Raw genomic sequence first — 14174 nt, 5'->3', positions numbered from 1 at the left:
GACACACTTCCTTCTAAAAAATAAGCTCTGCTAAAGGATTTGTGATGAAATAAAAATACCGAGATGCTGATTAGGTGATGAGGTAATATAGCCAATCGTTCAGAGATGGTTTCCATCTGTCTAGGTGCCCACTGGGGAGGTGGGGACTTTTCACATTACACCCCTACATACTATCTTAATTCTTACTACCATATAGGCTTTTTTCACACACACACACAAATTGCTTTGAATTTGGCTCTGCTGCCTCTTAGACAAATTACTCAATCTTTCTGAGCCTGTTTTCTCAGCGTTTGAACAATGACAGTACCTATTTCATAGGCTTGTTGAGAACTTAGGTAAAGCCCCTAGCAGACAGGTCCTCGTGCCAATCAAGTCTGTTTATGTAGGGCCCACAATGAACCTCCTCTGTACCTGAGCATGTCAAGACCAAGCTCTAAGAAATGGGGCTTTGCTTTTGGTTTTTACCTGTCCCTTTGATGAGTTCCAAGCATCCTTTAGGTGTACAAGGGATGAAGCAGTCATTTAGGTCACCTCTAGCAAGTTTTCCAGCACTGATGTTAGTCAATCTAAAACAATGAAAGCAATGAAGGGGAAATAAAGGTAATTCAGGTGTTTTTACTCTTTAGAAGCAAATATATTATTTATATTTGGAATCATGCAATGTGATGTAGAAAGTTAAGTCACACTCACCCATCTACATCCTTTTCAGGTATAATAGCATTGACCACTGCTTCAGTGTTAATGGGATTCTCTGAATCTAAAGGTAGCTGCACTATGAACCCATGTATGGTGTGGTCTTCATTCAAAGATGTAATGTACTTTAATACCTGAAAACAATACCACGTACAATCTGTATGTCACATAGAAATACAGGGTGGAGATACACTTTCCAAGTCAAAAGGAAGGTTGTCCCCTAAGAGTTTAATTGTAATCATCTCAAAATGTACCTCCTCTTGAATCCTGAGAGAATTCTACTTTACCACAGAATATAATCACCAGGGGTTTGGTAAGAAACCCATCAAAGAACTAAGAATTTCAACAATAATAACCACTCACCATGGTCTAAATCAAGATTTCTGTGATAACAGAAATGTTCTACATTTTACAATTTACAATACAATAGTGGTTACTGAATACTTGAAATGTGGCTAATACAACTGAAGAACTGAATTTGTAAATTTTCTTTCATTTTAATTAAATGGCCACATGGGGCTAGTGGCTAGCCTACTGGACATTGCAGATGCAGAACATGTCCATGGCTTCAGAAAGTTCTTCCCTCCTGCCCCTTCAGTTAACCCACTATCTACAAGCAACCACAGTTCTGATTTTAATCACAGATTTATTTATTCTATTCTTTAAAAATAAAAATACTTTTATTGATTTCAGAGAGGAAGGGAGAGGAAGAGAGAAATAGAAACATCAATGATGAGAATCATTGATCGGTTGCCTCCTGCATGCCCCCCATTGGGGATCAAGCCAGGAATCCAGGCATGTGCCCTTACCAGGGAATTAAACCATGACTTCCTGGTTCATAGGTCAATGCTCAACCACTGAGCCACACCGGACGGGCTATTCTGCCTATCCTTTTGCACTCGGATGTCGAGTGTGACCCGACACGGTTAGCATTAGAATAAAGGAATCGAGAAAAAAGCAAGCGAGTGCAAAGGGCTATTCTTGAGCATCATATAAATGGAATACACATTTGGTTTTTAAGATGCATATAACTACAGGCAAGGGGTCATTTTTTAATCAACACCGCAGGTGATTTGGAAACAAATGCTGCTGCAATCACACTCTGAGTATCCAATATTCACACCCTAGCTCTGCACCATTTACTCCGTAGGTATTTTCAAAGATTTTCTGTAGGCAGAGTCTGTGAAGAAAGAATTACCTGGAGGTCTTCTGTATGCTGAATGTGTCAATCCCTAAAGTTCTATTAAACCAAAACCAGAGAGGAAAGCCTTCAGCTGCCCTCTTAACACTCAGGTCCTAAAAGCTCACCTCAGCTTCTGTGGCCGATCTTGGTAACTTAATGTGAGTGGCTTTGATCCCAATCTGCAAAAACGAACATTTAAAACAGGTGTTCAGCAAGAGAACCTGAGAGAGGGGCCCGTTTCTTTTACAGATATGACTAAAACAAACCATGCGGTGTTTTAATCATTTCACCCTACGTTCTGAAAAATCAGTCTCTCATTCTGACCCGCTCATCATTTACTTAATTGTCATCATTGCACTTAAGCAATCTCATGCCCACTGTTCCTGCTCTTTGGGAAGAAGGCAGATCATTGATTAGAAAACATTCCAGGCTGCACCAGAGGCTGCAGCTCTAAGTCACCCATTTCTGACTTGCAACATAGATAAACGAAAGCCCGCTGTGGGCGAGAAACGTTTTTATGGGGAGGGGCACAGAGGGCCAGGGGAGCAGGCAGGGGTGGGGTGGGGGTGACAACACTGCTGTGCTCGCTTTACCTCTTCTGCAGCCTTCAGCTTCACGTTTATATAAAGATTGGAATCATCTCTGTTGCCAACCTAGAATAATAAATACATGCAAATCAGACGATCAGGAAAGTCAAGGTGTACAGAAAAGCTTCCTTGACTCCTGTTGCAGAGAACTTCAACAGGAGGATCAGGAGAATGTCAGGGCAGGATGGAGATGTGAACACAGGTGGGATTAGGGATCCCTCCCCAAACAAGGCCCACCTGATTCCCACCGAAAAAGCCAAAAGAAAAGAAAAAGCAGGGGACGCCTGGATCTGCCTTGGAAATTAGGACAGGTGCTGCAGGCCTGCCTCAAACGTGGAGTTTCTGCTGACGTTGAGAGGGACAGGGCTGGGGGACTGTCATCGGGAAGAGAAACAACACAGCTGAGACAGGAACACCCAGAGGGCACATTCTGCTTCCTCTCCCTCACCCCCAGGGGCAGTGGAGAGCTCTCATGCCCACACCAGAGAAAAACCAGCTAGGGTGGACTCTTCCTACCTTACACAGAGCAGACACCTGTGCGGGGCAAAGGGCAGTCTGCTGGCCCCAAGACAAAGAAGCAGCCAAGTCCTTTGAACCACTGTGCTAGGTCTCACTATGTTCCTTCTATTTAATCACAGTCATATTTACAGTTTTTCACTGTAACCATTTATCTGTAAGATTTTATTTTACAAATATTTTTACATGTTCCAGTGGTTGACAGTTGTCCTTTTCAAGGTTGAAATAAACTCTCAGGGTGAAATGCTATGAATTTGGCTTCTGTCAAAATTGCAGAGGGAAAAATGGTAGGCCCATCAATATCAACGCTGAGAAGGCTAACCCCTATTTTGTAAAACTACTGTTTGGAATTCTCTGCTATTTTTTAGATGGCCTCTTATTCTGAAAAAATAACTTTGCTTTCTAGCCTGCTTGAATAATGAGGAAGATAAACTTAGCTGTCTGACTTTGTAGACCAGAGACTAGATATGCCCATACTCTCAATGCCATGCCAGGTGTATTTTTAAAATATATATATATTTTATTGATCTTTCACAAAGAGGAAGGGAGAGGGATAGAGAGTCAGAAACATCGGATCAACCGCCTCCTGCACGACCGGAATCGAACCTGGGACCTTTCAGTCCGCAGGCTGACGCTCTATCCACTGAGCCAAACCGGCTCTAGCATGCCAGGTGTATTTTTTAATTGGATAGAACTGTGTTGTTTTCAAGGCCAGCAGCGAGATAACCACTAAGCGCACATAGGGCTGGCTCTTTAATAAAAAGGGAAGTTCTGCTTGTAGCTTTGCTTAGAATTTGAATTCATTTTCTCTAAGCCCATCGAGGTAAATAAAGTGTGACTCCAAACTCTCTGAGCATTGCTTGGTTTACTCCGGTTCTCTGTAACAACACGAGGCTCCTTTTAACAGGACAACCGCAGAGAAAGAAGCCGGCCTCAGTAACAGAGTATTTCCAGTCCCTGTCATGTTGATGCTACAATGGGAAGCTCCCCCCAGGCCCACGGATCATTGCCTCACTCTTAGCTTCTGTTGTCCTTTACACACATCTGTTTTGCCAATGCCAATTTCAATTTCATCTCTTGAAAGGTAAGTCTGTTGCGGAAATGTGATTTTTTTAATGGCTTATTTAACCTAAGCTGCTTCCCGTGGGGGCTTCCCTAGAATTTTAGTGCCTCGCATATTTTTTCTTTGGCCATTTTCTATACATTCTTTGCCCCTAGCATTCAACCTTCATTGATTGAGTTATCAGATTTAATGCACTGACTTTTAGATCAAAGTAGGAAAGAAGATCGTTCTAAATACAGAGTATTTTTTTACATTTTCATTAATATTTATAACTACAATTCATTATTTAGACTTATCTCTGAGTTTAAATGGTTTTATCGCCCACTGCCCGTCCTTTTAAAATTATAATTTCTCTCTACTGCAATTTACTTTCACTCATCTCTCAGGTAGCTGACATGCAACTGTAAGTCACTTCTCCATAAAAGGTATGTAGGTATTTTTCTGAGTCTCTCTGTATCTGAAAATATCTTTTGCTATCTTTGCACTTGAAGGATCCACTTGGCTGAATTTGCTGTCAGATCATTTTCCTTCAGAGACATAGTGAGTTTTTGCTGTTGTTCCTTTATAGGAACTGTTTTCTGTCTGAATGTCTCAGAAATAATTTTTCTAAACCTCCATTTTATTTTATTTTTTTAAAATATATTTTATATTCATTTCAGAGAAGAAGGGAGAGGGAGAGAGAGAGAGAAACATCAATGATGAGAGAGAATTATTGATCGGCTGCCTCCTGCACACCCCCTACTGGGGATCAAGCCCGTAACCCAGGTGTATGCCCTTGACCGGAATCAAACCCATGACCCTTCAGTCCACAGGCTGATGCTCTACCCACTGAGCCAAGCCAGCTAGAGCAAAACTGACACTCATTTTAAAAAGAAAGCTTAACAGTTACAGTTATGAGCATATGTCAAAGTTTTGTTATAATCCTAATGCAAAGCAAAAGACCTCTTAGAAGCCAATTCAAAGACTCACTCTCAGGACAGGCATTCTACAGAGGAAAATGGTTGTACAATCATCCTAGACGTGATGCAAAAAGGTTTATGAAGAACAGTAGATTCGTGACTGTCAATCAAGTGGGTGGGTGGAAGACTGGTTCCCCAGAACAAATCTTAAATCCATTAGTTTATCAAGGAAATCACTTAAGCATTTTAACAGAATGCTAATTTCTTTCCAGAAGGAGGTGAATTACATTATTGAAAAAAGTCCTTGCCCAGAAAAAGTTAGGAACATATTTTTAAACAACAGGAGTCTGCAAACTGTTTCTGTAAGAAGCCAGACGGTATATATTTAGGGTTTTTCAGGCCATGTATTGTCACACATTTTGCTTCTTTTTTTTTTTTTTTTAACACTTTACAACCTGAACAGCATTTGGACTTGGGCCCCTGTTTTATAACATAAAATAACTTGGGTACTGGTCTACTCAGTAATTTTTCTTTCTGCTTCAAGAGATATTCAGGTCAGGTGAGTTTATTAATTTTATTGTTTTGTCCGTGTCCTTTGTGAGGACTGAATCAGTTGCCATGAGCAAAGCACTCTGAATAGTCCTGGTAGGAAGCAAGTGTTAGTTCTTATAGTATTAATGACTAGAGGCCCGGCGCATGAAATTCGTGCAAGGGGCTCAGCCCTTGCAGCCCCGGCTTTGTCCGGAAGGTTGTTCGGCTGTCCGGTCTAATTAGCATATTACACTTTTATTATTAGATTAAAGTACTTTATATGCTAAGGGAATGGAAATACAGCCTCATTTGTATCTCTGAGAATGAAAAGTCAAATCTTAATTTCTTTTAAATATTCAGTTATTTGGGAAGTTAACAGTCCATATGTTTTTTACAAATTTCAACTTTTAGGTATATATACCCCAGTCAGATCATGACTATTCTTGACTGCAATGCTAAGAAATTAGAAAAACAAAGGGGAAAAGCAAATTATTTTTGGAGATAGATCTGGGTTCACATCCCAGACTCGGTCCCTTGCAGACCGTGGCTTCAGAAAAACTTCCCAAGATCCCTGGCATCAGTTACTGTGATGATAAGGAGGCAGTGCCCAACCTGCAGGGCTAGTGCCAATATACACAAATCACTGAATGTCAGCAGACACTATAAAAGCAGTACTGTCTTTCCTTCCGGAGGGATGGGAGTGGGTGTGGATGGATGGGTGGTGATCAGATTTGCATTTTGACAAGGGTGGCAAAGGACTGGAAGCATCCAGATCAGACACTTAAAACCTGTAAGCGCCAGACTGCACTGGCCCCAGGGGGTGGAGCAAGCACAAATCAAAACGAGGAACAGATTCCAAGAGCTTTCGAGAGGCAGGCTCAATAGCACCATAATCCTCAAGGGGATGTGTGGAGAGTGAGGGAGATCCTATAGGTGATCTCAGGTTTCTGATTTGCAGGTGTGGGAAGATGGTGGTGCCAGGTCACCAGGATGGAAAAAAAAATGAGGTCGAGATGTGATCATGTGAAAATAAACAGAAACCTCATTGAAAGTGGAGTTGGGAGGCTGGAAGAGAGAACTCTCACACACATCACACAAAGCACTCCAGCAGGAAGAGATGGACCTTGCGCCTCTCACTCGAAGTGATACAACTTGACTACCTCAGCAGGAAGAAAGGTTTCCGCCTTAACAGCTCAGCCAATGGGAGACTGCCACAGCTCAGCCAATGAAAAGTCACCAGACCCTGACCTTCCAGTTTCCTCCAGTGGATTCTTCCTTTACAGTAGCCCCGCCCAAGTCTCCTTTGTTTTTCTGGACTTGCACCTTTAGACCGCATGTCCTGAATTACAACTGTTTGTTGTTCCCAAATAAACCCATTTTGCTAGAGAAATATTGGCTATTTAAGGTCAACAATTACAACATAGTATGTGTAAGCCTTGCATCATGGAAAGATGACGACTCTGGTGCTAAAGTGCAAGATTAAAATACTCTACCACTGTTTTATTGGTGAGGACATAGAAGACAAAGCTGTAGAAAACTATTCGTGTAAACAAAAACACTTGCAATCAATAAATTTAAAATGTGAGTTTAGAAATCAATCTTTAAAACAGGAGGAAAAGCCGAAACAGGTTTGGCTCAGTGGACAGAGTGTCGGCCTGCAGACTGAAAGGTCCCAGGTTCGATTCCGGTCAAGGGCATGTACCTTGGTTGCGGGCACATCCCGAGTAGGGTGTGCAGGAGGCAGCTGATCGATGTTTCTCTCTCATCGATGTTTCTAACTCTCTATCCCTCTTCCCTTCCTCTCTGTAAAAAAATCAATAAAATATATTAAAAAAAAGAAAGACAGGAGGAAAAAACCAATATTGCTAAGGAAAGGGGTAAAGAAACAGATTTCTAGTTTATGACATTTACTCTTTCTACAACAAACAACTCACAAGCATGAGCCAAGAAATAACTGATCCCCCACATGCACCGAGTGTACACCCACAACATACACCTTTGATTCCAGTAATTTGCAAAAAAAGAAAAATCCACCACAGGAGAGAACACACCAGGCAGAACAGGCCTTCTGTGTTTTTCTTCTCAGCTAAGGCCTCTTAGGACAATTAACAGAAATGGGGGAAATATTTAAGTACAGTACTATTCACTCTGAAATTCTTGATGAACATTGGACAGAAACTTAGCAAGGGATTAAGTAATGCAAGTGGAGACATACATACAGAGAGAAATGTGAAGTGATGAAGCAGGTTTTTAAAATATCTATTTTTTTATTTTATTTTTTAAAATATATTTTTATTGATTTCAGAGAGGAAGGGAGAGGGAGATGGAGAGGGAGATAGAAACATCAGTGATGAGAGAGAATCACTGATCGGCTGCCTCCTGTATGCCCCACACTGGGGATCGAGCCCGAAACCCATTAATGTGCCTTGACCGGGAATCCAACTGTGACCTCCTGGTTCATAGGTCAATGCTCAACCACTGAGCCACGCTGGCTGGGCTTAATTGATATTTTTGAGAGAGAGAGAAAGGGAGGAGGGGAGAGAGAGAGACATCAATTCGTTGTTTCACTTATTTATGCATTCATTGGTTGATTCTTGTATGTGCCCTGACTGGGGATCAAACCCACAACCTTGACATATCAGAACGATGCTCTAACCAAATGAGCTACCTGGAAGCAGGTATGTCTGAAGGGAATTTCAAATGAAAGCTATCAGTTTCGTCACCCAAATCAACCCTTCAAAACATTCTTTGTACATTTGTCTATATAACAAATATTTATTGAAGGCCTCCTACTGTATGAATCTGGAGCTCAGGGAAGAAAATGTGGACAGAGGTCTAAATTAGAATGTATTCTCCCATGTAACCATGAGACTGACTGAGCTCACTCCGAGAAAGAACAAGATGAAAAAGTGGTTGAGGGCTATGCCTTGAGGTATTCAAATGTTCTAGGTGAGATGAGGAAAAAACAGATTTCAATTCCTCAGAGAGATGAGCAACAAGCAAAAAAGATGAGAAGGAAGGGAAATAAGTGATGTCCCAGAAAGCCAGAGTCCAGAACTCAGAAGAGATCCAGGGTGTGTAAGTTACTGGCCCTCAGCTGATATTCAACCTGTGTCGCAGTTAATTTTTAAAACATGCAATTCCTGACTATTTAGCCAGAGGCACTGACCTCTTTTCTCTTAGATTGTCAAAAACAAATAAAAACCAACAACCAACACAATAGCTGTCTGGTGTGAATGAGTTAAAATTATATCTTTTTTCTTTTTTTGTCAGGTCAACAAAAAATATAATTTTTGGCGTGCCACAGGATTTTAGTAATTAGTTTGTTTGCCATGGGGTGCAAAAAGGTTGGAAATCGCTGGTCTGGGGCAATGGTCCACACATTCCTATGACAATCCCAAGACCCTTTCAGAACACCTGTTGAGTGCCAAACTATTTTCATAACGACACTACACTGTCACTTGCTTTTTCACTGTTATTGCCATTTATATTGAGGCTGCACAAGTAGTGGCGAATGAATAAGACGGCTGGTGACATCAAGACAATGGTACCAAACTATACTCTCCATGAGGGTATCCTTCACTGCCATACATGCTCAGGAAAAACAGATGCCAGTTCCACTTACAGGTGCCCGGGTGAAGCAGTGAGAGCCATTCATGTTATTAAACCTGGGCCCCTGAGAACCGACCTTTTTAATACCCTGTGTGGGGAACTGGAAGCACTCATTGAGCACTTCGCTGCATACCAAAGTGCACTGGCTGACGGCAGGAAAAGCAGTGAAGCTGAGCCAGCTGCATTTTGAAATGGAACACCATCTTAACTGGAAGAAGAACTGACAAACAATGTTATTCAGCTTTGAATATTTGGCAATATTTTCTCAACAGTGGACAAAGTTAGCCTGCTACTTCAAGGAAAATAAATTGTATTTGTTGGCCAATGATAAAATTTGAGTTTTCAAGCGAAAATCGGAATTTTTTATCCACTCCTGTGAGCTTGACAACTTCTCAATACTTAAAGTCTTTTCTTTTTCTTTTTTTAAATATATTTTATTGATTTTTTACAGAGAGGAAGGGAGAGGGATAGAGAGCTAGAAACATCGATGGGAGAGAAACATCGACCAGCTGCCTCCTGCACACCCCCTACTGGGGATGTGCCCGCAACCAATGTACATGCCCTTGACCGGAATCGAACCTGGGACCTTTCAGTCCGCAGGCCGATGCTCTATCCACTGAGCCAAACCGGTTTTGGCTCAATACTTAAAGTCTTTTCTGATGAGTTCGTTGGTTATATTAATGATCATGATTTTTTTATACCAGATCATGAAATGTGTTGTTAACATTTGGAAGATCTGCATAAGCCGGTAAACTATTGTTTTCCAAATGAGGAATGAAGGACATAACTATGCGTGGGGTACATTTTCTTTCAAACTGTAACATAGATTTCAATGCAACCAAGTATGAAAGTTCAAAGATAAGTTTCAGATTACACATTGTAATTAACCTTTAAAAACTTTACTTATTCAGTCCTGGTGTATTCACAATTATCTGGAAAGACTATTTTAAAAAGCCTTCCCTTTCACGTCTTTATAAGGCCAGGTTTTCTTTTCATACATTTCAATCACACTAGCATATAGCAAGAGACTGAGTGCAGATGCGATGGGAATTCCACTGTCTTCCATTAGGCCAGACTGTAAAGAGCTTTGCAAAAATGTAAAATACTGCCCCTCTTCTCACTAAATTTTGTTTTCTACAAGTTTTCTCATTAAAATGTTACTTATGCTAACATATAATGATCTTCCTATTGGGCATTTTTACATGTGTAAGCCTCTCATTTTTAATTTCTAATACAGTAAATATCAATGGATAAATCAATATAAAAGAAAAGCTCCTTTAAAAAAAGTTCCTAAAGGTCTTCAATTTTTCAAAACATAAAGGGATCCTAAGACCAAATCTCAAGAGACACTGAACTAGGGAAAGGGTGCCCACAGAGAAAAGCAGAGGGCCAGGGTACACCAACATTTAGAAGTTGAGCTGAAGAGGAACCTGCAAGGAGAAACTGCAAAGGTCTACGGCAGGGGTCCTCAAACTTTTTAAACAGGGGGCCAGTTCACTGTCCCTCAGATCGTTGGAGGGCCGGACTATAGTTTTAAAAAAACTATGAACAAATTCCTGTGCACACTGCACATATCTTATTTTGAAGTAAAAAAACAAAACGGCAAAAACACCCGCCTGTGGCCCGCGGCCGTAGTTTGAGGACACCTGGTTTAAGGTTTCACAGAAGCCACACACCCCCAAATAAATAAAAAATGGGGAGAGACTGAAGTTCTTGTTGTCTTAAGTGATACTGAGAGACTGAGTAAGGAGGTTATTAGTGGAAATGCACTACCATAATACCTGTAATATCGCCAGGCCTGGTGTGAAACCAGGTACTTGCTCCTTCATCCGAGTGACCTGGTTCTTCAGTTGCTGCCTTATTTGCCTAGAGAAAAAGGAAAGGTTGGAGTTAACACAATGTTTCAAGCACAAAAAATTGTGTGGACTATTATATGTATTTCTCTTTTAAATTAAAAACAGAACAGTCATTATCTGGTATAATATGTACTATGTACTGCCCATCAATTTTCCAGGCTTCAAATAGACATGGATCTTTTCTTCTTCTTCTTCTTTTTTTGTTAACTCTCAACTGAGGATATTTTTTCCATTGATTTTTAGAGAGAGTGGAAGAGAGGGAAAGAGACAGAGAGAAACATTGATGTGAAAGAGACACACCAGTTGGTTGCTTCCTGCATAGGCCCGACCAGGGCCAGGAATCGAGCCTGAAGCCAATGTATGTGAACTTGACTGCAGTCGAACCCAGGACCCTTCAGTCTGCTTGCTGACGCTCTAACCACTGAGCAACCGGCTAGGGCGACATGGATCTTTTCTAACTCGAGGTATTGATACTGACGGGGCCATGTAGTATGGGGACAGTTTAAAACATATGAGTTGATGGCATTCAAGATCACACAGTGAACAAATGAAAACTTGGCCCAGCACTTCTGGAAGGCTGCTAATCCTCATATTTCTTCATTGTGTCTAGTCACCAAGTGCTATTATGAAAAAAATTTGCAGGAAGGAACTTGAGCTCACACCTGCTCAACCTACCATAGTACAATAATCACAGGGTATCCACATAAGGCTGAATGATAGCAAATCCCACGGCAATTCAATATGAATTTACAAATTATATTCTAGCCCTGGCTGGGTAGCTCACTTGGTTAGAGCAACATCCTAATACGCCAAGGATCCTTGGTCAGGGCACATACAAGGTTCAACCAATGAATGCATAAATAAGTGGAACAACAAATCAATGTTCCTCTCTCTCTCTCTCAATAAAAATTTTAAAAATTATACTCTAATTCACAAAAGAACTTTCCTTACAAAAGAATTTAACACAAGGTTGAAAGTATAACCTGTTCTGAAACAATGATAAATTAGCTTATCAACATACAACTTCTCGCCGAAACCGGTTTGGCTCAGTGGATAGAGCGTCGGCCTGCGGACTCAAGGGTCCCAGGTTCGATTCCGGTCAGGGGCATGTACCTAGGTTGCGGGCACATCCCCAATAGGGGGTGTGCAGGAGGCAGCTGATCGATGTTTCTCTCTCATCGATGTTTCTAACTCTCTATCCCTCTCTCTTTCTCTCTGTAAAAAATCAATAAAATATATTTTTTAAAAAAAACATACAACTTCTTAACAATACAACAAATAGGACATCAAGTATACTCAATTACACCCATAAATAAACAGTCAAAATAGTCCTTGCCCAGTTACGACACAGTCATGAACATGAGCAGGATCTGTCTCAGTTGAAGGGTTAGTTTTTCACTTGCTTTCCTTCATCTTAACCATACTTGACCCACTGTGTGCAAATACTGTATACACGGATATTTGCAAGCATCACTTCTCTCATTCTAACTTAGTCACCCCCCTTCTCCAATTCTCCACACTTTACAAACAACTGGCATGAAAAGGCATAGGGATCACAAGAAATAGATTATTTGGATTAGCTTGGTAAATGTTAACATTGGATGATACAAGAAGTCATATCTAAGACCTCAAAATTTTATTTCTGGCTAGTGACCTTTTTTCAAGTCAACATCCTATATCACAATAGAGTTCAAAAGAAGATTTAATAGATCCCAGGGTTTTCTTTTTCTGGGATTTGACCTGAACCGAGGCCACAAAATTCTGCTGTGACACAAAAAAAGGAAATAGTGAAGCTGCCAGGTTTCCCGCAGACTGCCACTGAGCCTCCCCGCAATCCCAGCCTCAGCTGCTTCCCCTGCATGGCAATCAGACCTGGCACCAGGGTAGCTGCAGAAGGCCCCTCCCAGGCACCAAGTTTCCAGACTCCACTCTCTTTTCCCTCCAACCATTATATATTAACACAAAGCGCCTGGCAACGATTTCTACTGGTTCTCCTTAACCCTTCCCTGACCCAAATAAACCTCTTGGGGAGGAGGAGAATCCCAACCATTCCTAGCACCATGTAAACAATAACAAGAACCAACAGTGAAAACAGATGAACACATCTGAGGCTCTCAATAACCTTGTGAGGTGGGCAAGGGAAGAGAAACTTTCTTATTCTCCTTCTCAAGTGTAGACAGAGGCTCTAAGCCAGGGGGCCTCAAACTTTTTAAACAGGGGGCCAGTTCACTGTCCCTCAGAGAGAAGGAGGGGAGTCGGGGAGTGCAGCGCACATTCCACACATGTGCACTGCGGGGCCCGGGACGAGTCGGCTGCTAAGCAGGACAGGCAGCGGCAGCAAAAACACCCGGCGGGCCGGATAAATGTCCTTGGTGGGCCGCATGTGGCCCGCGGGCCGTAGTTTGAGGACCCCTGCTCTAAGCAGTTAATGGGCTTTCCTAGGGCCAATGAGCAGAAGGAATAGCTTGTACAAAGGTCCTGAGTGGGAAAATGAAGTCCAAGTGGAAGAAGCAGTAACCAGATGAGGTAGACTATCCTTTATTCTGAACTAGTGGTCCGGTGCACGGATTCGTGCACACTGAAAGAAAATTAGAAGAAATATTTTAATATCGCTATTCACCCTTTCTCTATAATAGGTCAACCAAATTCAGGATCGACAATGACAGATTGAAACACACTAGTGCAATTGGCGCCAGCGAGAGCTTTATATGTATCACACATGCGCGAGTCAACTTAGCCTTTCACAGATATAGAATAAACTTGCTTAATTAGACCTGCTTTCTGATTTAAACTTTTTTCCAGCCCAGTGAAGCACCCCAACTTCTCTTTCAGGTAATTGCCAGCAACACAGCAGTAAATATCAATATGAAGCAGATTATTATTGTTGATCATGTAGGGAGAACAAAGGGTAAAATATTTAACTGCAGCAGTGTTTGACTATATTCTGTGCAGTGAGAAAACCTGAAGTCATTTTCAAGGTCCACCATTTCTTACTTCTTTTCAGTTGGGTCAAGTTTCTAAACTTTCTCTAAATCTCCATTTTCTGGATAATGAAAAGAAAATAGGATTCTACCGAGTCTCCTATCTACCTGCTCCAGGACTTCTGTGAGAATCAAATGAGATGAGACACAGGAAAATGCTTCACAGACATTTGATTAAAGTGTAAAATGTTTGCACCTGGCTATAAAGCAAGTTGTGTTCCTAGGCTGAAGAAACTCCAAGGAGGAAGGAGGG

General features: G+C 41.4%; 1 protein-coding gene across 1 annotated transcript in view; it reads right to left on the bottom strand.

The window, feature by feature from the left end:
* Positions 1 to 14174, bottom strand: part of MTHFD1 (methylenetetrahydrofolate dehydrogenase, cyclohydrolase and formyltetrahydrofolate synthetase 1) — a 58408-nt gene that overhangs the window by 34562 nt on the left and 9672 nt on the right. Inside the window, exons 2-6 of the mRNA XM_079769562.1 lie at positions 10866 to 10950; positions 2470 to 2529; positions 2002 to 2055; positions 691 to 827; positions 466 to 566 (exon numbers count right to left, since the gene is read on the bottom strand). Of these exons, the coding sequence (XP_079625688.1) occupies positions 466 to 566; positions 691 to 827; positions 2002 to 2055; positions 2470 to 2529; positions 10866 to 10950 (437 nt within the window). The remainder of the gene's footprint in view (positions 1 to 465; positions 567 to 690; positions 828 to 2001; positions 2056 to 2469; positions 2530 to 10865; positions 10951 to 14174) is intronic.

Source organism: Cnephaeus nilssonii (genome assembly GCF_951640355.1).
Source record: "Cnephaeus nilssonii genome assembly, chromosome: 4".
Lineage (NCBI taxonomy): Eukaryota > Metazoa > Chordata > Mammalia > Chiroptera > Vespertilionidae > Cnephaeus > Cnephaeus nilssonii.
Note: the sequence above shows the minus strand (reverse complement) of the source record. Positions and strands in the feature narration are given on the sequence as shown.